This window comes from Rhipicephalus sanguineus, chromosome 1 (assembly GCF_013339695.2).
Source record: "Rhipicephalus sanguineus isolate Rsan-2018 chromosome 1, BIME_Rsan_1.4, whole genome shotgun sequence".
NCBI classification, from domain to species: Eukaryota; Metazoa; Arthropoda; class Arachnida; order Ixodida; family Ixodidae; genus Rhipicephalus; species Rhipicephalus sanguineus.
In genome coordinates, this window is record NC_051176.1 from 204,110,099 (window position 1) to 204,134,555 (window position 24,457).

The 24,457-nt window shown below is 44.1% G+C and overlaps 1 protein-coding gene across 2 annotated transcripts in view; it reads right to left on the reverse strand.

Annotated features, from left to right (window-relative positions):
• The window catches only part of LOC119405874 (serine/threonine-protein kinase N2), a 133,696-nt gene that overhangs the window by 19,838 nt on the left and 89,401 nt on the right, over positions 1-24,457 (reverse strand). For both annotated transcript variants that reach the window (XM_037672704.2, XM_037672711.2), the window contains 5 exons: positions 23,054-23,205; positions 12,381-12,600; positions 4,865-4,972; positions 2,768-2,848; positions 438-497 (listed from right to left, as the gene is read on the reverse strand). In XM_037672704.2, the coding sequence (XP_037528632.1) occupies positions 438-497; positions 2,768-2,848; positions 4,865-4,972; positions 12,381-12,600; positions 23,054-23,205 (621 nt within the window). The remainder of the gene's footprint in view (positions 1-437; positions 498-2,767; positions 2,849-4,864; positions 4,973-12,380; positions 12,601-23,053; positions 23,206-24,457) is intronic.

Consider the following 24,457-nt stretch of genomic DNA (forward strand, 5'->3'; position numbering starts at 1 on the left):
TTGTGAGAGCATGGACGCGCACCAAAATACATAATAAGTGTACGGGGAGGCATTAAAGCTATTTCGGACGGGGCTGTGGTGATTTGACTGCTTGAGCGGAATAAAAAAGCATGAATTTGTTTTTTCGGAATGCCCGATTTTTCAGACGATTTCGCGGTCCCTAGGGAGTCGGACATTGACTGTATCACTTTTAACATGTTCCCTCTTGTCATACCCGATTTTCCCACAGTACCAAGACTCGTTGCACCTGACAACTGCTGATTATGCTACTATCCCTGCAATTGTCACTGCTTTGAGCTTGTACGCCTACCATCACCTCTAGGTGATATTTTGGAGTCAACACCATAGAGGTGAAGTGTGAGCTACTAAACCTTGGACTTGTTTGTCACACAAATGATATGAAAGATGACAAAAATATAACTCTATATCCTACTTACCACAGTAGGCACAAACGGGGGCTTCAGCTTTTTCATAAGCAGATGTTCCCAGTTAATGTTCTGTAAAAAATAAAACAACACAACTCACAGATTAATGGTACATAGAGGGGCAATATAAACTTTATAGCCTGACCATTCATTCATTCATGAAAGATGCAACTTAATAATAATAATATCTGGGGTTTAACGTCCCAAAACCACCATATGATTATGAGAGACGCCGTAGTGGAGGGCTCCGGAAATTTCGACCACCTGGGGTTCTTTAATGTGCACCTAAATCTAAGTACATGGGCCTCAAACATTTTCGCCTCCATCGAAAATGCAGCCGCCATGGCCGGGATTTGATCCCGCGACCTACGGCTCAGCAGCCGAGCGCCATAACCACTAGACCACTGTGGCGGGGCAAAGATGCAACTTGTGTCAAAAAGTATTTCAGATTGTGCAGTGATTGCTTGAAGGTAGGATAATTTTGGAATACTATCAATGCTGTGGTTGAACGTGGTTAAACCAAGCTTGTTGAGCGATAGCAGCAACTACCAGAAAAAGCATGCCACAGTGGTATCCCACGTGCTGGCGCCCCCGCGTGACAAGCAGCGGCATGCTGTCAACATTTTTCTTTGTATTGCTGGCATGGGAGTCACATGACAGGAGTTGAGGTCTCGAGGCATGCGCACCCCTCCAGCTTGTCCTCTCACCAATTGAAGGAGAGGAGTGTGTGGGACACAAGAACAAACGAACACTGCGCATGTCCATTGCGATGACGTCGCATGTGCGAGGAGGAAATGGACTTTGAGCTTCAAGGTCGAAAGCACACGAAAGATCCATTTTCTGGGTTTGTAGTGGGAGGAGTAGAACTATTGCTCGAAAAATTCCTGCTCAAACTACAGCCTCAGATTGTGAATGAAAAGAAAAAAAGTGACATTACCCTGAGTATTCACATTACAAATGCAGAGGTACCTTGGACCTACACTATCACAACAATTATGCAGGAGAATCTCAATGGTATTTTATGGGTTACATTATATATTTGCATGCTGAGGCAGCAGAGACACAATGATGCAAATTTATACATGACTGAAAAGGTCTTCGACAATTGGCAACTTCATTGAAGGGATACTTGCTGCTGAGATTTTATGCCCAACTGAAAGCTTGGGCGCTGAAGTTTGCTGACACAACCTAATCTACAGGTAAAAACATGAGGAAAATAATGAATTCAATGCGTTTTTCACAAATTTCCACATCTAGCGGCCATACCATGAACTAGAAGAGCTGACATTTAACCCATCGGAAATGGGCTGTACGGTTTCCTGTCCTGCAGCTTGTCTTTCTCCACCACTGCTTTACATTCCGCTCTTCCCCTTCCATAAAGGCACTGACACATGCCCCACCTGGAAGCACTGTTCGTTGTCATTGCTGTTCGCACTGGTTCTAGGGACCGTAGCTGGAATGTAGCGCGTTGAGAGATGCGGGTGATGGCTGCCATGATTGGCCATTCAATTTTGAAATTAATTATTTATGAAAATGTCATTTGATCACATTTCTTAAAACTGGCTGCACAAATCTTGCTGAATTAAATGTCACTCCACACATGTCAAGAAGTGCAATGAGTGTAATTTCATGGTTCTAGCTTTGCTAGAACAAATGTTATGAAATTTCCAAGTTAATTTGAACGACAGAGAAAAATAACTCGTCTTATTTCACCCTTGCTAAAAAAAAAAACTTGGAGGACGCTTGAGCCTCTGCAGTAGGCATTCTAGGACAGTTCCTTTTCTTGCAGCACGGTTGAGGTGTTCACAGAGAAAATAAATCAGGCTAGCGATAGAGAAATCGAAGTGAACGGGGCCCCATTACGCTATCGTGTTCTACTCTTGAAGGCAAAGCTCAAGAAGTGCTTGTCAGAAGATTGTTGTAAGGTTACAAAAATATGAAACAGAAAATAGCAAAAACTCTATCAGGCGCTGACAATTAAAAATGCTGTTATGGCTAGAACAATGATCTAGGATGCATGAAAATCGGTGAGGTCATGCATCAGTAGTGGCTGAATCCAAAATAACATTTTGTGGCAAAATCCAAAATAATGTTTAGTTCAAAAAGAAGCTTCTCCCCCTTCAGAAGAGACGAAATAAAACAAATGCTTTTTACTGTAAGTCTTATTTTCACTGCAGGTCTAGTTTCCTTGATGTGGTGGTAGCCACAGAATTTCTAGCACATGATTATACTTGTTTGCATAAATTTTGTTCTTACAAAATATGTCCTGAAACTTTATTAAAAAGGTTAAGGAAATTCCAACGCTATAAGGATTGTGACATAGAGCATGAGACCTAACTCACTCTGAAAAAGGCCTGCTTCTTGACGTCCTCTGCATCTTTCTCACTTGTGCCAAGGCGTCTTTCTGGGTTTTTCCTCAACAGCTGTAAGTGTTGAAGAAATGAGATGTAGCATGAATAAAACAGAAGCAGCAAATGATTTATTGTGTAGGCCAAGTTCACTTGCCACACTGTGGCTGAGAACCACTTGCATGCTACCGATCATTCATTCCAGTGCTGAGTGCCACAGCAAATATTGCCTAAAGTACCCACTGCAAAGCCTTTTCTTTCTTTTTGCCAAAGTGGAGAAAAGATCCTGGCACACTCGCACGACTGCCTGATAGCGCGTAGTGGCGACGCCGAAGAGCATTTCGAAACTATTGCAGGGTCCGGGATACGCGGTCAACGCAGTGACCGACATAGCGACAGAACGGACAGTGCCTGTTTTTCGCGGTATATGTGTGTGCGTCTAACCGCGATCTGCTACTAAACGAAAACTGATACAGTTCTAGTGAAACGCGGTACGGGCGCGTGTACCCGATAGTCTCCCGGCTAGTTGCGTGCAGCGCGTCGCCTACTCCGCTCACGCCGTCACTGCCGGGCCGCTTGCTGTGCCGCACGCGCGCATTTATCGTGGGAATGTTGCTCGTACCCACTTCGCTCCAGATCGTGCGCAGATGCGGCGAGTAGCCTGTTCGGTTAACGCAGCGATGACGAGCTTCATGCAAGCGATGCGCACTCCGCGATGCTTTAGCGGTCCTGCCAGCGGACGGAGGCGCGTTGGGTGGTCGCCTAATAAAAGCGTGCAGTATGGTTACAACCGCGCTACGCTTGCTGTACCATACACGTGCGTTTAGTGCGATGGCGTCAATGCAGCGAGGTTTCTCGGTGTCCGCGACACGCAGCGCTAACTACGCAACAGCGATCTGCTTTCACTTCTACGAAGCGGTGCGCGCCTGATGACGGCTTAGTAGCGTTTGCTGTCGGGCTATTTGTGCTATTAATTCAACTTCAGCCTTGAAGACAGCCGCGCACAACGAAGCGGCAGCGATCGGCGGCCCAGCGCGTTCAGATTGTCGCCTAATAAAAGCGTGCAGTAGGCTTAAAAAGTAGCGTTGCGCCGCACGCGTGCCCGAGCAGATAGCTGAAGATACTTATTGTGATAAGGTTGTCGGCGATAAGTCACGTCGGCGCGTGCGTCGGTGGCCGCCACCTCGCCTTCGTTCTTTCTTGATGCCCACAAAGGCGTTGCCACAATTGCGCGGAAGTCGGAATCGGGGATCGACTGATCTGCGCACTTCTCAAAAAGGCGGAATACCTTTGGCGGCACATTCTGGCATCGGGAAGTTGAGCGGCGCAGTAAAATTTTATGGCACAAAAAGTTATCGCGGTAGGCAGGGTACGCACTAAACGGTAGGCATAGGGCGAACCACTACGGCTTAAGCGGTCAGCGAATGCATTGGGCTCTATGGGACTCTGTCGGGGATTCGTTGCAACTATGTTTTAACCGTTAGTACGTTTAAAGCGGGTACGTATTAACGAGGTTTGACTGTACAGTAAAAAAAAAAAAAATATGCAGTGTCTTTCAGCTTAAGTTTCCAAACATACCAAAAAATGGGACAAGCATAGATTATGTTTTAGCAATTATAAAGAAAAAAGATTAGTCGAAATTTGCTTTGCTTGTTGTGCTCACTGAACTTCACTGTATAGAAACCGCAACATAAAAATACTTCGTTAAATTGAGACATAATATCCAGGTATTTTGATGGAAGCAAGAAACAGTAGCAAAAATAGTTTGTTACATTACAGAGTTCGTTATATGGAGGTTCATAATACTGAAGTTTGACTGTAGTGTCAAATTCGCTCACTATCGCAGTATCTGCGCCCGACTGCATTGCCGGCAATAAGTGCCTTCTCTTCATTTTTGTGTAACTGTCCGTGTTTTTGCATGCACAAACTCTTAGCAGATGAGCAAATGTTCCTTGAACTGAATGGCAAGTGGTTCACAGCAGGGCACACATCTTGATGCGGGCATTACTGTTTGCAAGAGTGTACACGCAGACAGTGTCCATGCACCTGAATTGACAGCACAGTGAAAATGGCAAGTGAAGCCACACTCACCCTCCGCATAATGGCAACAGCCTCTATGGAGAGGAAACGTGGATATCGAACTTCATCATGCACAATGCTGTCAAACACTTCTTCTTCATCATCACCAGGAAAAGGACTCTGGAAAAAAAAGTTGGATGAACAAAAGGTTTGACGACAACCATGAGAAAAACAGTCATGGAGCAGAACATTGGCCACAAGCAAGAAATGCAAACACTAAACGAGTGCACCAAAAAAACAACAGATGCTGATTAAAGAGTTTGTTGACAATTTAATGCCGCTGCAAACTTAACTTCACAAGAACTCCTTGGCCTAGTTGGTACTTCCCATGGGACTTATTTGTCATAAAAATAATGCACCTGAAAATGCAAGCGTGAAGAAAGATAACCCAGACAAAGTCCTTTTATCGTCTCTGTTATTGCTGAAGTCCAAGCAGCAATTATAGTGAAACCTCGATATAAATAACACACATATATAGAATTGTTTCCTATATCAAAATCTTTCCATATCACCTAAAAACTTGCATGCATTTTTAATTTTTTTTTACTTCGAATAGGACTGGATGCAAAGTGGATATAGTACTGAACTCCAGACTACAGGGCACGTGCACCCAATTGACAGGTAGAAGGCCTTCACGCAACGCACCTGAAGATGACAGTGGTGAGGTGGGCATTTCTGTATGCTACATGCTAGGCTACATGTGTGTATCGATAATGCCTGAACTCCCAACCACCTGCACTCCTGTGACAATCGGCAGGCTTTCCCGCAACACCTTTGAAAATGGCAGTGACGCAGTGGGAGTTCCCGAGTTCTGCAGCCTGGACTGACCGCCCATACCAATCACGCTCTTTGAACTTACGTGGTGTACACGCGTGGCAGCTTGGCTAGTTTGATAACGCATTACATTTGACGCACTTAGTTCTTCTCGGTGCTGCTTTCATGCCCGCATTGATCACACTAAGGGTGCTATTTGGAAGTAGCAGCATACACATGCGGCAGCTTATCTAGTTTGGTAACGCACAGAGTTCGATGCACTGACATCTCACTATGCCCCCATTCGACCGTGCCAGACGCTGCGATTACAAGTAGCGAACATTTCTCTTTGGCTTCTGAAACTTCCTTCCATGAACGGTATGATGAACTCGTACCTGCTGACTGTGTTGTGTTTCAAAAGTTGTGGATGTCTACACGCACACACTGAGGCAGCTTTCAGCTTTATTTTTCTGTAGCAGTACATGTTCTTAATCTTTCCCATTTGTGCGAGGGTATCTACCTTTTGTGCAGCTGGTGAAGACGATTGTGGTCACAAATATATAACTAGCTACTTCAGTCAGTTGGATGTTTGGGTGTGTAAGTGCAATCGAAACCATGGATAAGCAGCATACGGTTGCCAATGAACAGCAAGCTACACTGCAGTTCTTCCATGCAAAGCAATAAAAGCATAAATGCAGTAAAGTCGTGGTGCATGTTCCCTTTAACAGTGGGACCCGTCTGTACACAGTATCAACGAACTATAGTATCAGTGAACCAGTCGTGGTGCAGTAAAGCATTATGCTTTACTGCACCACGACTGGTTCACTGATACTATAGTTCGTTGATACTGTGTACAGACGGGTCCCACTGTTAAAGGGAACACTTGCGTTTCGTGTATGTCCGGATTTCGCTCTCCTGCGAAAGCCTGGTGGCTTAGATTTGAATAACACAACTGGTGGTTGTCAGTTCCGAACTCTTATGATAGACTAGTAACGTGCACGAACAATCTTTCCGCATCCACTAGCCGTTAGGGGGCCAACAAAACGAAAGTTGTTCATTCGAGTGTTCCCTTTAACAGTGGACCGTACTGTACAAGATTCTTGAAACATACCTGCTGCTGTGTGGAGCCAATGGTCTGCATACGCTGATAGTGTGCCCGCGTCACTCGTAATTGTGCACATCCACAGCATGTACCAATATTGCTGAGCCAATGCAGTAACCGTGTGCTGCTTTCAATTCTGTATGCCAATTGCACTTGAAGCAGTCCCACTACGTGTCCCGCATGGCACACAGCAGTGTTGCATGTTCAGGGCAGTGCACTTAAAGCAGCACTATGTCCCTCTCTGATGCCGGTGATCAAGTCCTACTGGTGGTTCATCAGTGGCCACCATCATGCCCCTATGCATTTCTGATGTTTATCTGTGTAGGTATCACTTCACTCGCACCGAAGTCAGAACCAGTAGTTAATTAGTGTGTGGATTTATAGAAAAGATCACAGATATTTTGTGGCATCGGGCACACTGCGAGACGAGGGGCGCAGTTAACCTCACAAAAAGTGGTTGTGGTATGCACCAACGGTCAGACTAAGGAAACTGGATCAGAGACTCGTTGCAATTATGGTTTAGCCTTAGCCATTTTACATCAGTGAATCAAAATTTTGCTGCTGAGTGGAAGCTTGGGTGCTAAAAGTGACAAATACAATGCGTTTTATGGCAAATATTTAGAGCTGTGCGAATAGCAAAATTTTGGGTGCGAAGTGAATTCGAATAATAAAGATTGAGTGCGAATCGAATCGAATAATTTCGAATAATTTTCGAATATTTCTCAAACATTTTTCGAATAATTCGAAGTGAAATTACAGAAAAAGTTGCTGAGAATCCCTAAGTATGTTCTTGTGAGATAGCAACATGAAAGTGTTTCTTTTCGCTAGGTTGATGAAGCGCTCGCGAGGTGGTGTTTCATAATTGTCTTATCAAGAATAAGGCAATGTAGAGGCCGAACTGCATTTATGTACATGATTTGGTGCAACCAAAGTGTTGCTGACAACACTTTACGCGTGGTAGGCAGAGATGCCATTTCCTCAGCCTCTCCTCCTCTTTCAACTTCTGTGGAAGCCCAACTGATGTGGCAGACAAGAGTATGCTCCCTTCAAGTCCGGAGTTCCAAATCTGCCTCGTAGACTTTGATATCTAAGAGCATCTGAATTTTTGGATGCTAAAAAGCTTCGGCGTCCTATTTTTCGAACTTCTTGCCCAAATTTCAAGTCCAAAACAGCATTAATTGAGCCCCCAACTCTGCCACATCTTTCACCTTCATGTTGGAATCGGCGTTTACTTGAGTTAATACATTTGCGACCGTAGCGGAGCTTCAAAGGCAGCTTTGCCGCAATATGGGGGTGTGATGAGGTGAAGCATACTGAAACTCTAGGGACCACTTCCAAACGGACGTTGACTGTCTCTTGGCTAAGTTCGACCGTAACGGACCTTGAAAGGCAGCTTTGCCGCAATACGGGGGTGTGATGAGGTGAAGCATATTGAAAATCTAGGGACAACTTCCAACTGGACTTTGTCTCTTGGCTAAGTTCGACCGTAACGGAGCTTGAAAGGCAGCTTTGCCGCAATACGAGAGTGTAATGAGGTGAAGCATATTGAAAATCTGAAGGTGTCATTTTCAATCGGACGTTGACTGCATTTGTCTTTGGGAAGTTCGAATAGTTCGAATAGTAAAATTTCAGTGCGAATCGAATCGAATAGCAAACACTATTCGAAAAATATTCGAAATTTCGAATATTCGCACACCCCTACAAATATTCCCAGAAAATAATGAATTTAGACATTTGTTTGTGGACTACTGCACCTAGCAGCCACACATGGTAACACTCAACACGGGATGTGCTGTTAAATATTCCTCGATACTGCTTTTCTATATTTATTTATTATTTATTTATTTGCAATACTGCCAGTCTCTATTGAGACCATAGCAGGTGGGCACTCTGTACAGATGCTATGATTGCTCATCATAGTAAAAAAAAACTGTAATACAGAACATAAAAGTAACATCAACCTGGCACTTTGTACATAAGCAATATTTACACAACATAACAAACAAAATACAAGTGCATACAAAATGGCAAGTTTAACAATAAGGCCGCTTACATGGCTGTTTACAGAATATACAAGTAGTACATACTGGTTTCATTACCATTGTCATTGGGTGTTTAAAGAAGCTAAGAATTGGTTTCAATTTCTAACTCAACAGTGACTCAGTGTTAGTGATGTGAGGGGCCAACATGTTCCATTCGCGAATGGCAACCGGAAAAAAAGAATATTTAAACACATCAGTGTTGCATTTGTATTGTACTAATGTGTATGTTTGTGTCTTGTGGCTCGTGTTTGTGAATAAGACACGTAATTTGAAATGTCTATTTTAAAATAATTGTGCAGGAGTGATAAATAAATTTTAGACGTGCCTGTTTTGCTCGTACTTCTAGCGTAGGAAGTTCAGAAAGAGTTAGAAGACTAGTGGGTGAGTGTTCACGCTTGTATTTGTTGTGGATGAATCTTATGGCTTTCCTCTGTACTGCTTCAATTTTCTTTGTGTTTGTGCGGGTGTGAGGAAACCACACTGTACTTCCGTATTCGAGGATAGGCCTGACGAATGTTTTGTAGGCTAGGAGTTTTGTTGGCAAGGTAGCCATTTGAAGTGATCTGCGAAGAAAAAATAATTTTTGCATGGCAGATGAAGTAATGTTACTAATGTGCTCGTCCCACCTTAAGTCGGACGTAATTGTTAAGCCTAGGTATTTATGTTTGTGTACTCTGCTCAGAGCAGTGCCATTTATAGTGTAGCAAAAGTTTGATGGCTCCCTCTTCCTCGTTATCGTCATGCAAGCTGATTTTTTGACATTGATTGTCATCTGCCAGTTTGAACACCATTCAGAAATAGCAGAGAGTGATTTGTTGAGCGAATAGTGATCTTGGTCGTTTCTAATTTCTCTATAAATGATACAGTCATCCGCGGATAACTTTATTTTACAGTCTATATTAGTAGATATGTCATTGATATACACGAGAAATAACAAGGGCCCGAGCACGGAACCCTGGGGCACTCCTGACGTAACCGGTACAATATTTGATGCAATATTTTCGACAACAACAAACTGAGACCTATTAGACAAAAACTCACGCACCCAAGCAACAATTTCTCCGTCCCCGATAATATTTTGTAGTTTAGCGATTAGCTTGGTGTGACAAACGCAGTCAAACGCTTTTGAAAAGTCAAGTAGAATTATGTCCGTTTGGCTGTGATTGTCAATACCTAGCGCAAGATCGTGTATGACCTCAGTCAGCTGCGTCGTGGTCGATAAACCCCTACGAAAACCATGCTGGTTGGGGGACAGGATGCCCTCTTTTTCGAAAAAAAATTGTTAAATGTTTTAAAACTATATGCTCGAGTAGTTTGCATACCATGCTCGTTAAAGATATCGGTCTGAAATTAGATTCAATGGATTTATCTCCCGATTTATAAATTGGAATAATTTTAGCTATTTTCCAATCTTCTGGTAGTCTTGATGTTGAAAGCGATTTACGGAAAATACTGCCGAGATATCTGCTACACCATTCTGCGTACCTTTTCAGAAATTGGTTGGGTATATATTATCCGGACCACACGCTTTCTTAGTATCTAGGGCAAGCAGAAGATTAAGAACACCAGTGTCTGTGATAACGAGAGAGAGTCTTGTAACAGACACTGCGCGTGGAACCAATTCCGGCATGACGCCAATATCTCTTGTGAAAACTGAATGAAAGAACTGGTTATATCTGTTGGCTTTATCAACTTTTTCAAGTGACGATAGTTGAGTTGTGAGCTTGTTCTTTCGGCGAAAGTGGTTCCAAAATCTTTGTGGATTGCTTTTGATAAAGCTAGGGAGTACAGTATTGAAATAGTGGTGTTTTGCTTCCTTGGATTTTTGTTTAGCAGCAAGCGCAAGTCTGGCGGTGCTAAATGGGTCATTTCCGGCAGCCTTGTTAACTTTCCGTAATCTTTTGAGTTGACGCTTTGCGTGTATTACTTCACGAGGAATCCACGGGTTATTTTTTAATGTCTTTTTCAGTTTGACGGGAATAAAATTTGTTACACAGTGTGACACTATGTCTTTAAAGCGCAACCAGACAGCATTTACATCAGTGAAAGGATCTGAGGCCAGTGCCAAAAACTCTTGGTATTCATTAGCTAGATAGGTTTGTATGTGGTCGTCGTCAGCTTTATCGAAATTGATTGTGGTTTGGGCAGCAGTTTGCACTGATATTTTATAACCTAGAGGTAAACTGCACATCGGAATATTATGGTCGGATATTCCTTCTATTACCTCAACCTTCACCTGTTCTAAGAGAAAATTACTGCTTAGTAAAATTAGGTCGAGTATACTCTGACACTCGCTTTGCTCCCTTGTGGGGCTTTCCACAATTTGGCAAAGGTTAAAATTTAACATCATGTCGAGAAGGGTTTCTGAAGCCTTTGATGTGTACTGCATGGTAGACCAATTAAAGTCGGGAAGGTTAAAGTCACCCATGAGAATGACGCGGCAGTTTCGAGCATGCTGCTGCAAATACTTTTGTATCGCAATGATGCATTCATGTCCACATGCGGGACTTCGATAGATACTGCCAACGACCATACTTGTACCATTTGTATTAATCTTACAAAAAACTGCCTCGAAAAATGATTTGTTCAGTACAAATACAAATGAAGAAGAAAGGATAGAAGAGGCAGTAGCACTAAAAAGCACTTGTGCTAAACAAAATTGTTTTTTCAAGAATGTCGTGCGACAGATATGATGCTGCAGTGCTCGGGCCATACCCGTTGACATCACCAGCTATTTCCTGTGTTTGAGAACAAGTTGTGCATAGTTGCTTTGAGCTGTAATCTTTTCCTCAGAGAATCTTGTACACACACCAATTCAGTGGCTTTAATATGTGATTTAAGTGTAGCAACTGGCACAACGCTGAACCTAGGTGTTACCGAGTGAAATAAGGGTGCAGGCACGGTTGGATGAGGAGCTTCGCGACATACCTTCCATTCCAGAGAGGCAATCGTGCTAGACAACTATCTTGACCTAAATTTGCAGCTTTCTTTGTTCAGAACACTTCGACAAGCCTTACCTTACCATCTAGCTACGTCCCTGAAATGGCAGCGCCTGCATGACGCTGTGCCCGCATCTATACTTACTGCCTCAGGGACCTGTGACCTCACACTGTTCACAGTGCAGCCCCGCACAGGCTAGCATGCCGCCTGTGTGTGCTCACACAGTCCCTAAAATACAGCCATCTGTTCAAAACTATGTGAAATAAACACTGCATATTGAAAACTTCTTTTCTTAGTGTAATTCTGATGTTTTTCATACTATTTCATATCTTTGCTCACTGTACCTCTGAAGAGACTTTACAAGTCCCCAGCAGGGAGATTTTGCCTGTATTTTTCTGTTTGTGGCTAAAGTACACATGCGATGTGTCAATGCTAATTACCCAAACCTGCCTTGCGCGAGCACTCTGTTAGGCATTACAAAGTGCACAAAAGAATGAGTAAATGTCAAAAAAAAGGGACAATATTTCAGGGATTACAAATTATTTGAGTATATATGGCATGTCTCACTGCACAATGGAACAGCGACAGAGTGTTCATTAATACCATGTGCCAAGAGCAGTGTGGTTTCAATCAATCTAGCAGCACTATGTAGCAGCGCTCGAGCCTATAGGTTTTAGAAGCTTAGGCTCACCTCGCCCACCAGCATTTCAAAGACTAGGACACCAAGGCCCCACCAGTCAACAGCTCGAGTGTATGAAGTTTCGGTCAACACCTCGGGTGCCAAGAACTCTGGTGTGCCACAAAAGGTGCCAGTCCGGTCTCCATAGCCCATGCCTTCTTTGCACAGGCCAAAATCAGCTAACTTCACGTAACCCTCAGCATCAAGCAATAAGTTGTCCAGCTTGAGATCCCTAGGAGGAGAAAGCACGCTTTCAAAACACACACATACATATACACATGTATGTATGCACGCACGCACACGCGCGCGCACACACACACACACACACACACACACACACACACACACACACACACACACACACACACACACACACACACACACACACACACACACACACACTATTATCTGGGTCAAAATCGTGAAATCAATTTCTAGGCTAAAAAGATAAGAGCTACAATATACGGATGAGTTTTGAACCATTCTCAAGAAAACGCACTTTCGTGAAAGGCCCTGGATGGCTCTAGATCATCCAAGCTGCTGTACACAATCCAGGTAGGTTCATGGGGTTTAACATCCCAAAGCCAATCGGGCTATGAGAGATGCCAAAGTGGAGGGCACCAGATAAATTCGACCACCTGGGGTTTTCGTAACGTGCATGGACATTTCACAGTACATGGACCTCTAGCATTTCACCTCCATCAAAATGCTAACCCTGCGGCCAGGACTGAGCCTGTATCATTGGGGGCAGCCACCGAGCACCATAACCACTCAGCCAGCGTAATGGCTATGCTCACAAATTCAGTACGTGGGTAATAGATCTCTTGGAGGTAATCGTGCTTTTTTAACGTACAAGAACTGACCGATTACACCACAAACACAGAGTGCAAAAGTGTATTCAGTCAGTCCTGTAAATTAAAAAAGCGAGATTACCCCCAAGATGTACAACCACTAGCCCCTATAGCTGCTCTTATTAATAGATCTCCCCCGGGGTCACAGGAGTGACGTCACCGGCACACATGCAACAGCGGCAACAGGCAAAACACCTCCGCTGGTGGCTCAGCGTGGTACAGTCGCGCGGTGCTTGGGGCACATTTTTTTTTTTTTAACCTAATCTAATCTTACTGGGCCGGGCACGTAGCATGTCGGCAGGATAACCGGTGGTCATTAAGGGTAACTGACTGGATTCCAAGAGATGGCAAACGCGTGAGGGGGAGACAGAAAAATTATGTGGGTAGATGAGATTAAGAAGTTTGTAGGTATAACGTGGCAGCAGAAAGCACAGGACCGGGTTGATTGGTGGAACATGGGAGAGGCCTTTGTCCTGCAGTGGGTGTAGACAGGCTGATGATGATGATGAATCTTACTGTTGCAAGATTAGTTATGGTATGGTGTGTCGTAAGCAGTGTAATGAAAAATTTGCTACGCTGGCTGGCTGTTTAACTTAGAGAAGTGAACCCACGTGGCGGCCTGTGCGAGGAACAGTGGCATCGTCTTCAAAAATCTGCCACATTTATTGTGGCGTGTAGTGCGCATTGAAGGCATCGATGATACTGACTCACGTTTACGGTGATGTGAAACTGACAATATTGTGTGGTGAGTGCTGTGTGTATAACAATGCATCTTGTTTGCGAAAACATTGGCGGTCGTGCCTAACAGGCCAAGTTGCAGTGACCGAGAACATTAAGATTCAACAGTTTAGTGAAGGTAAAAATGCATTTGACGCAATCTTCTGCGAGTGTGTACATCTCAGCGTTTGCGCTATGTGCCGAAAAAAAAAAGTGCATAACCTCCGAGCTGAAAGGTATGACTGCGCATGAACATTGCTGAAGCCGCATGTATGCTTTGCCATGGCGAATATGCAAACCCACTAAAGGTATGGCATTTTATCGCAGATCTCATACGTCTCAATACAAAAAGAGGGGATTCTTGTTTGTCATGTTGTTGTTCGCTTACCTTTTGTGGCTCATCTTTATGAAGTGACAATGCACATTCCAAGTTTGTGTATCAAGTCTAAAGCAACTAAGTAAGTATACAAACACGTTGTAGGCATAAGATACAACATAGTAAGTGTGCAAGAGGTTATCTATACAATTAAGTTATCGTGTTTAAAACTGCAGAACTGCTCAGTGGGTTATCAGGAACGCCGTAGGGGAGAACTTCGCTTTAATTTTTATGGGGACTGGCTAACTTCAACCGAAAGAACGGCAAGTTTTTCCAGAATCTAATCCGTGACCTCGCGCAGAACAGCTCAAAACCATGTTGCCGCCAAAGGTGTACCTCGTTTAAAACTGCATTAAAGATGTCGCGACAAAAATTGAGTATGTTCACATCCATGCCATGCAAATATTTCTCCAAGCACCAGACATGAAAATGTGCTACATTCTCATTCGAAGAGCACAATATTTTTTTTTATGGCTGTTAAATACAACGAGCAAATCACCCATGTTGACCTAACAGAATTGTGCATGACTTTTTTTTTTGAAGCTGTTACTTCAGAAAAATAGCAATTTGCAGAAATTTCTATCGAAGGAATGAAGACACACGCAGCGCTGCTATGCAGGAAGATCCTGCCGGCGGAGCGTTTTTGCCAACTAGCGCCTGCTCCAAAGGCGGGACTTGTGGGTTGGGTACTCGCAGTGATGTCACACTGTTTGCAAACAGGGAGAGGTCTATTGCCATGGCCTTGCAATATGAACTCGAACAAATACAGTGCAGACCACTTATAACGTAACCGCATATAGTGCAGGACCGGTTATAATGCGGTCTTTTTCGACTCCCGTTTACCCTCCCATAGAACCGCATGTATACGCATACCGCTTATTGTGCAGTCTCCCAAGATGAAATACCGTTTATAATGCGGTTGCGGGAAAATATTTCTGACAAACGCGGTAGCGAGTGCGGTTCTCAAAGGAGGTGCGCCGCTGGGGAGTGAGCGACGAAGGGCGGAGGGAGGAAAAAGACCGCGGCAGCGCTGTGCGGGTTCGCTGAGTGGGGAAGGATGGTTGCCTAGGCGACGGAGTAGCCTTTGCACCGGCGGCGGCAAGGCTCCGCGGCCGCTTGCCGGCAGCGCGTTCCGCGTGGACCGTACGATCGCGTCCTCATCAAGTGCGCTTTAAAGTAAGTTTCCTGTCGGGAAAAGCGTCGTCGTTATCACACTTGCTACAGTTATCGCGTTTGCTACCTCGTCCGCAAATTGAAAAGTTTTGCGGCTTCATGATGCGAGCTTTCGCCTTTTCTGCCAGTGCGCGGACTTAAACGAGCTTGGCGGGCTTTGTCGCCGTTGATCTCCCGGCCGCGAACACAAACTTCGTATCACGCGCGCTGTTCTAGGGTTAGTGCTTGAGTGCGATCTTTTCGACGTCCGATCTTCATGTTGTCTTGGACAAACTTCCCGCGACAACATGCTGAACCGCAGGCTAGGCCTAATCAGCGCTGGTTGCTTTTCGGTAGCGGTCGCGGGCGATAAAAGTTGCGGTTTGGTGCGGAATCAACGAAACTTTTTGCGATGGCTGCACTTGAAGGGAAGGGAATCATATCGTTAATGAAAACGAGGGCGTGGTTGGCACATGCATCTCTCGAATGGTGGTTCCGGATTCGACTGCAATGTCTTGGACATCGCTTGCGCGCCCGTGAAATCGAACGATCGGTACCGCTCAGCACGTGAAATTTCGGTCGCGATTCGACATGGTTTCTGTGTAATGAGCATACCTCGAGGTGGCCTGAAACGTAGTCGGCGAATTTCCGCGATGGCGCTTTGTTTTGTTCACTTTTTTCCCCCGTGTTCATTTCGTTGGCAATGCGGGTCTTTGGCGGTTAATTTTTGAACATTCGGAGATTCAAGTGGTTGTAAGCGCCCCAAATCGCATATGTCGATTATCGGAAACGCGAGGCTACATGCTCAACACGTTTTGCGCAAGTGCAGCCTTTGAAGAAGGTTGTTTTGGTTATAGTGCGGTACCGCTTATAGTGCGGATATTCGCGACTCCGGCGACTTACGTTATAAGCGGTCTATACTGTACTTGAATAAACAAAAAGGTAAATGTTCAAATAATTTGATTTGAAAATCATATCCCTGATAGTCAGTTTTAGAACTGCAATTAATTACAGAGGCACTCAAATACAAATTCGATATCAGTACAGTCCAATTTCGCTCGCTACAATGAAATTGACTGTATGCTGACCGGATGCATGAAAAAGTTCGTCAACGCGAAATTTCGTTGCAGTGAACTTCCATATGTACATCACAAAAGTTAGGAAAATCTGATACTTATGACTCATCCTCAGGTCCCAGCAAGCATAAGTATTCTTTTGTGCATTGAACTCTCGCTAACTCAGATGTATTAGGCCGCACATGGTGTTACCATATTTTACTGCGCATCACCAGCTTGACTGAGTCCACTGCAGGGCAAAGGCTTGTCGCATGTTTCTCCAAGTAAACAGGTCTTGTGTTTTATGCGGTTAGGTTATCCTTGCAAACTTCTTAATCTCATCTGTCCACCTAACGTTCTGCCTCCCCCTTGCGTGCTTGCCTCCTTTTGGAATCCAGTCTGCTACTCTTCATGACCAGTGGTTATCTTGCCTTCTTGCCACATGCCCACGGCATTCTCTATGATGCTTTTGTCTACATAGTTCATGTTGGAAACAATAATTACACTAGTTTCTAAAAGAGGCACTTTAATAATTCATTTCAGCAAGATAAAGAGGCTTAGTGTTATATACTGTTACAAGCAAGCAAGAGTAGATGATATGTACATCGTTCATATTGTAACTTCTACAGGAGAGCATAATCATGATGTAAAAGTTTTCGCGGTCCCTCGAGGGTCCGGGAAATCGGATGTAGACTATATTAGCTACTGATACAAACTGTTATCCTACGCTATCAATTGATAAGGACAGGACCATACTTCTATTTCCCAAAAAATCTCAGGTCCATCGTGTAATGCGCCTTGAATACGACAGCAGTCGGAAGAAAACAAACGTAACATGTAACATTGAAACCCAAACGAAGTAGTATAATCTCTGTCAGAATGGCGAAAGCTTTAAAAAATTGTGTGCCGTTTAAAATCCGACATGCAGGGACTCGCATGCTTCAAGAGAGAGAAAAAAAAGTGGTGGTTACCTGGGGTGACTGCTGTGCAGGAAAGAGTTAAAAGACTGCAAGGCGAGACGCATGTTTGGCATTAAATTTTCGCAAAGCCAGAATTTTGCTGATACGGGCAATTCTCCATGCTGGCATTACATGTCCTGCAGAGGGCTTTTATTCCACCACCAGTACACCACCGCATAACAATTGGCAGCAGCTGCAACAGGCGTGCCACCGCAGTGTCCAATGGCGAGACTGCGACCGCTGTTGTTATTGGTATACGTACTCTGTCTATGCATTCAGCAATCTGCTGGAAACTATCGTATAACAGCTCCACTCTGAAAATTCCACCTTCATGCGTTTTTTATATTTTATTTGCTAAAGTATACTAAGAGCCAAGTCAGTTCTGCAGGATTCTGCAGAACTGGTTTGCAATATGTGTCCATGTTCTTAGAGTTGTCGAATTCGCCTTCATGCTGCCAATTGCTAGCTTCCTGGTTGGTGGAGTGACCACCCTGGAAAGGCCACTACATCCCGGGTTCGATCCCCAGGCCAGGACAAATTTTTTGGCAACTAAGAAGCTTTCTTTCTGAGAAATCCGTATGGATTTTCTTGTGGCACAGATCATGTGCTTGAAGGCCTGACTTAGACCCTTCAATAGGCATGCCTATGCCAGCAAGCTTGAAGCCTGAGGTCAAAGCTACAAGCCTGGGCATGGCCTGGGCCCTCCGAAAAATGCTTTGAACAACTGGTACAGTGCTCTTATCGGCACAAGATCATCTATCTAAAATACAATGTGTAAACAGTCTAAACTGGACGAAAGAAGGGGATTTTTTCCCGAAGGGCTCGCTTATATGTTCGACAACCAAATAAATCTAACAGACAATCAGGCCAGAAAAAGCATAAAGAACAATAATTGTTGCCTTTAACTTTATACTAAATGCGCCGTAATTTGAAATCAATCGACGGGGACAAAAAGAAAACCATCCTTTCCGTCGGTGGGATCTGTCGTAGCTCAATTGGTAGAGCATCAGACACGTAATTCGAAGGTTGTAGATTTGGATCCCACCGATGGAAAGGGTGATTTTTTTTTTCCTTTTCGATTTATTTCAATTTACGTCACAATTAGTACACCACAGTTAAAGACAACAATTAATGTCGTGTATGCTTTCCCTGTCCAAATTGATTAATTCAGTCTAAAGTGGGTCACTAATGAAAAGAGTTTGCAAAATCCATGTGCTGATCAATATAACGAGTGATGCAAGAAAGTTAACCAAATTAATGAAGATTGCATGTTTTAGTGGCCCTTTTTGCTGCTGGTATATTCACACTGTCGTTATGGACCACAAAAACCGTATTTACACAATTGTAGGTGGACCCATTTTATCTAAATTTGAAAATCGAATTTGGGGGGTCAACTTACAATCGAATACAAAACTAGTATTGCCACTTATGGTGGGACAAACAAGAAATCAGGGACGCTGTGGCATGCTTGCGACATGATGTTTGCGTTCCAGCTCAACCTGCAACATATACCGCATTTTCTCGTGCATAACCCACACCCTCAGCAACGATTCGCAGAAAATTTTCTTACGATGATCCCCACGTACTGCTGCAAAGCTAGCTTCCCTGCGTAGTTGCGAAGCACCGCCGTGAAGCCACCTTTGCACCCCAGAATTCGCGGTTTCTGTCTGGCCTTTAGCTTTACATTTTATGTATTTTTTGTGTGGGTTACATGCAAGAAAGTACCGTAATTATTCCACATGCTTGTTTTAAAGATTTTTTAAATCTTTCACGAAGCCGCTGTTCACTGTCAGGAGTGCCGCTGCTGATTGTAAGAGTGGCTTTTCCATCAATGATTGACATTACCACAAGCATGCCATAAGAGCCGTGCGTGCCAATTTTGAGGTGCTGATCGCTGATAGAAGAGCCGCTATTCCAATCAGCAGCGGCACTCCTGACGACGAACAGTTGCTCAACCATGATTTCTTCGAGGGGGGCCGGTAATTGATGGAATCACTTCTGTTTCCGACGAGGTTTCTTTTTAACTTTTTTTTAATATGACGGCCGCGTTTAGCAAGTGGGCCTCGGCCCTCCCTGCCCACCACTTCTTGCCTTCGATTGTCCCCAAGCGAACCGTGGCCGCTTCGGGAGGCTTTGGGTACAGTCGCCCGCTGGAGCTGCTGGCCAAAGTTTTTGTTATCTACTATGCGGAAACGACTGTTGGCCACGCAGCTATGCGAAGATTTACCGGTGCCGCCGGGTTGTGAGCCACTGTTGTGCTTGATCATCACGCTTTATCGCCATGATTGCCCAGGGCCAAAAAACTTTCGATGCTTGCTCACAGCAGTGTTCAAGAGGGCTGCCAACACATTCTACACATTGAAAAAACTAACAAGTGCGAGGCAGCAAGCAAGTTGCCAGTTTTTCAATGGGTTGTGTGGCAGCGGCGAATTGCCGTGTGACCAAATTTTCACTTGTAATGCCAAGCACCGACGTTTTTGTGGGCAGAATTCTGGACACTTTCCGTAGCTTATGACATATGTGAACAAGCTACATGATCTGTCTCTCCGGGTGGAACGCAAAATTGTCACACAAGGAGCCCGCAGGGCCTGGGCATCAAAGTTCATGAAGATGGCTGGCTTGACAACGAGTGAACACGTGCAGTCTGTCCAGCGACTACGTAAATAATTTTTTTTACTAAAATGCGCTTGCGTTTTTTTTTTATGTGCGATTTTAAGGGGGTCGACCTACGTTTGAGTCAACTTACAACCATGTAAATATGGTACAGTAAAAGCTCGTTAATTCGACTCTCGTTAATTCGGAAAATCGGTTAATTCGGACACGTCATCTGGTCCCTGTAAATATACGCGTCACTCTATGAGACTGGGCGCTCATTATTTCAGACAGATTTGACCGCAAATCGGATAATTCGGCGACTTTCGGGCCGCTGGCGAGGCTCGAAAACGAAAAAAGAACAATTCGGAACAAAAATGAAGCTCAAACGCAGCATCGCCATGGACATCAATTATCGACTTGGCTTGACTTGAGACTGGTTGAACGCCTTTTCTTCGCGTGTAGGTTTGGCGTGCCATTTTGTTGCATTGTTCCCGTTGGTGTGCTGCATCGTAGATGGCCGTTTTATCGAGGAACAATTCAGTACGGCTCCTTTAGCTTGATCGTTGCTGGTGCTTTTGTGCTGACTTCTCGTGTGACCGCACTCTCCGCTGATGGCAACGCCGGCGAAGCGGCCCAAGTACGAGGCCAAGGACTTCACCACCAAAGTAGAAATTTTACGTGCTCTGAATAATGGGCTCTCCCGACAAGAAGTGATGAAAAGGGATCCTTGTATCGGCGGCAAAAGAAGCAAGGAACGAGTAACCGTACTTTTAGCTGCCAACGTGACGGGAACAGGGCACTTGCCGCTTCTCGTTATCGGAAAGGCTCAAAAGTCACGCTGCTTTAAGAACATCAACAATCTTCCCGTGGATTACCACGCCAACCGAAAAGCGTGGATGACGGGTGAAACTTTTGCAGACACTGCAGGCAGCATGCGAGCTGCTGAGCACCTTGAAGGGCTCAGAAAAATTGTGTCCGCGCGAATACCTGCTCGAAAACAGGCAAGCATCCGCGATTTCTTTGTTATGTTGAAAGAACTCCTGCATTTATTGTGTTTATTTCGACCATTCGATAATTCGGACATTCGGTTAATTCGGATTTCTAGGGACCGGAAAAAATGTCCGAATTAACCGAATGTCCGAATTATCGAATGGTCGAAATAAACACAATAAATGCAGGAGTTCTTTCAACATAACAAAGAAATCGCGGATGCTTGCCTGTTTTCGAGCAGGTATTCGTGCGGACACAATTTTTCTGAGCCCTTCAAGGTGCTCAGCAGCTCGCATGCTGCCTGCAGTGTCCGCAAAAGTGTCACCCGTCATCGACGCCTAGAAATCCGAATTAACGAGCTTTTACTGCACTATGGCTACTTAGTGCAAACTTACAAATAAGGGGAGAAGTGCTCATGTTGTCCCTTACCTCCCTTATTTGTTGATTTACACAAGCAGCCATAATATTTATGGTAAGTCGAATGTTTTATTAGCTTGCGAGCTTTCATAAGAGAGATAACGAGAATAATTATTCAAGGAGCATTTATTGCCTAATTTAATAAGTGGCACAATGGCTTAAGATAGCATTAACGAGTTTACAATAAATCAAAGCCAACCTGCCACGCAATAAAGGTTTGAAAACACTTCCATTTCTTACAGAAAAACTGGATCATCTTTCATATATATATGGAAGATAAAGTTTCAGCATTTTTAGTGCCTAAGGCTTTGGAAGCTTTATCATAAAGCCTGGGGAAAAGTGTGTGTGTGAGTTGTCTGTCCATGATGGTAGCATCCACTAATAAAAATGTTACAATGCAATGAAAAATAAAAGAATAAAATTTGATAAAAATTTAACAAACCAAAAACGAATGTAAGAAAAATCAAGATATACAGTAGAACCCCGCTGTTACGTTCCTCACTGCTGCGTTTTCCCGGCTGTTACGTCGTTTTCCGCCGGTCCCGGCATAGCTCCCATAGGATACAATGTATTGGGAACCCCGCTGTTACGTCGTAACTGTCGGACCGTTCCCGTACGATACGTCGCGAAGTGCGCTCGGAGCCGACCGAGCGACTACCAAGGAGAGCGGCCATGGTGCATTTTCACGCAGCTTGGCCTCGTTTGACCGTAATATTAGCCGCATGAGAGGCGCAAGCAACAGAATCTTTCAATTGATGCAAACAAAAGCATGGCCTTCGAGATTCAAATTGCAAAGATGGCGTCTATGACGTAACTGCTCGCGAAAGCAAGGCCTTCGAGATTGGCATTTACTATTGACAAAAGCATAGCCTTTGAGATTTGTATTGCACAAACATGGCGTGTATGACGTAATTGCTTGCGAAAGCAAGGCCTTCGAGATTGGCATTCACTTCTGCCATCGCGTTGGCGTAGACTCATCATCATCGTTATTTGTCGGAGAACGGGAGGAGTTCGAGCTGGTTGGAGCTCGCATGGTCGTGCGTGCGGTTCGCGGTCGGACTCGCCGCGCCGGTTGTGATTGCGTGTGCTTAGTTCTTTCATACCTACAGCTGTTGGTGTTAAAAAAATCACATACGTTGATTACATTTCTGTGGATGAGGCCGTCCTAAGCTCCGCGTTTCTATCCATCGACTAGATCGCGGCTGAGCGCGCCAATTTTCGTGCTGCTCGTAAGAATTGAAATAAAATTCTGTACCACTAAATATTTTGCCGTTTTTCCTGTTTTTCGGCTCTTACGTTTCCCGTCTCTTACGTTTATTTCCTACGGTCCCTTCAAAAACGTTCAGCGGGGTTCTACTGTAACAATAACTAAATCCATGGCCTTTAAGCTCAGAAGCCCAATAATGTAACGAATACACCATAAATGCAGGTGGCAACAGAGTTGATAGAATTCTCCAACATGCTGATTTGGAATACTTGCTTTTACCGGGCAAGCCCACTTACTGTACAGTTCAAAAAAAGAAAGAAAAAAAAAAGAAGAAAAACAAGGTCGGGTCTATAAAATTTATCTTGCCTGTAGATGATGCGATTTTCATGAAGAAATTGGAGCCCCAGAACAACACAGGCAGCGTAAAAGGCAGCTCTAGGCTCTGGGAAAATGTCGGTATGGATGTGCATCATCAGGTCCCCTCCACAGGCATACTCCATCACAAAGCACACATGATTCTGCAAAAAAAAAAAAAAAGAAGGTTTATATTTGAATGTTCGTGTAGTGCTATCCATGAAGTTACCATAGAAGTGTCAAACTCTGATCTGTATGAATGAAAAAATCACAGCATTGTTTTCTCGACAAGTATTCATTAACCCCGCAATGTTTGCAAGATAACACAATCTTTAGCAAACAAAAATAATGCAGCCATAATATCCAGTTTATATAAGTCTTGTGGCCTGTGTGGAAACGGTGATGAAAGACGAAAAACTACCGGTAAACTGACAATCAAAGGTACTGATCACTTCACTGCACTACGTACAACATACATACATACATACACACACACACCGTAATCCCTCGTTATAAAGAAGTTAGCGGAACGGCGAAAAACATTCTTTATAAGCGGTTTTTCAATCTAAGTGACCACTCGAGAAAAGCTAAAGCAGTCGAGCTGTAATTGCGCTACAGTTGCGAGGAAGTCAAGACAATGTATTCAGTGCAGCAAATCTTTATTCAGCTGCAAAAGAAGCACTCTGAATAACACAATCACATGGCCAATCACACAGCGCACCCCACGGAATTCTACAGCGCAAGTCAGCCCGTGGTCTTTTGGCCACTTTTCAGGATCCAAGAGACTGCGGTTTTCTGGCGCCGCAAAGCACCAGGAAAACATTTTCGCGTAGATTCTATCATGTGGGACACCAGCGATGCGATTACAACCGAGATTAATAGTTCGGGCATGCTGCACAATGGAATTTGACAGCTCCCATTTGCTCCGCAGTGAAACAGCTGGGAGCACTGGCTACTCGCTTGATAACAGTCACTAGGAGGTCACTCGCTTGACAACAGTTACTAGGATATCACAAGGAAGAGCTTGACCCGCTTAGAACGAAGTGGCAAGCGGGTCAAGCTCTTCGTGCGCGTCGAGTAATGCGGCTTAATATGCATGCGTTTTGGTCGGGAATGGAAGAAATTTCGAATAAAGCGGTATTTCGAGTACAGCGATTTCGTTATAATGAGGGATTACTGTACATATATACATACATATATGGCAGCAAATAGTGTTACTACTGATAATATTTCACTATGCAATGATAAATAATGTAATAACATATAAAGTATCACTAATCACGAACCAATAATTAGTGCATAGTTCATGCAACCGGGAACAGGGCAGTGTTGGCAAGTTTAAGGTGTGGTGTCTATGCCTTATAGATCATGTGATTTTACTTTTACTGATAGTATGCACCATCATTTGCTTAACCA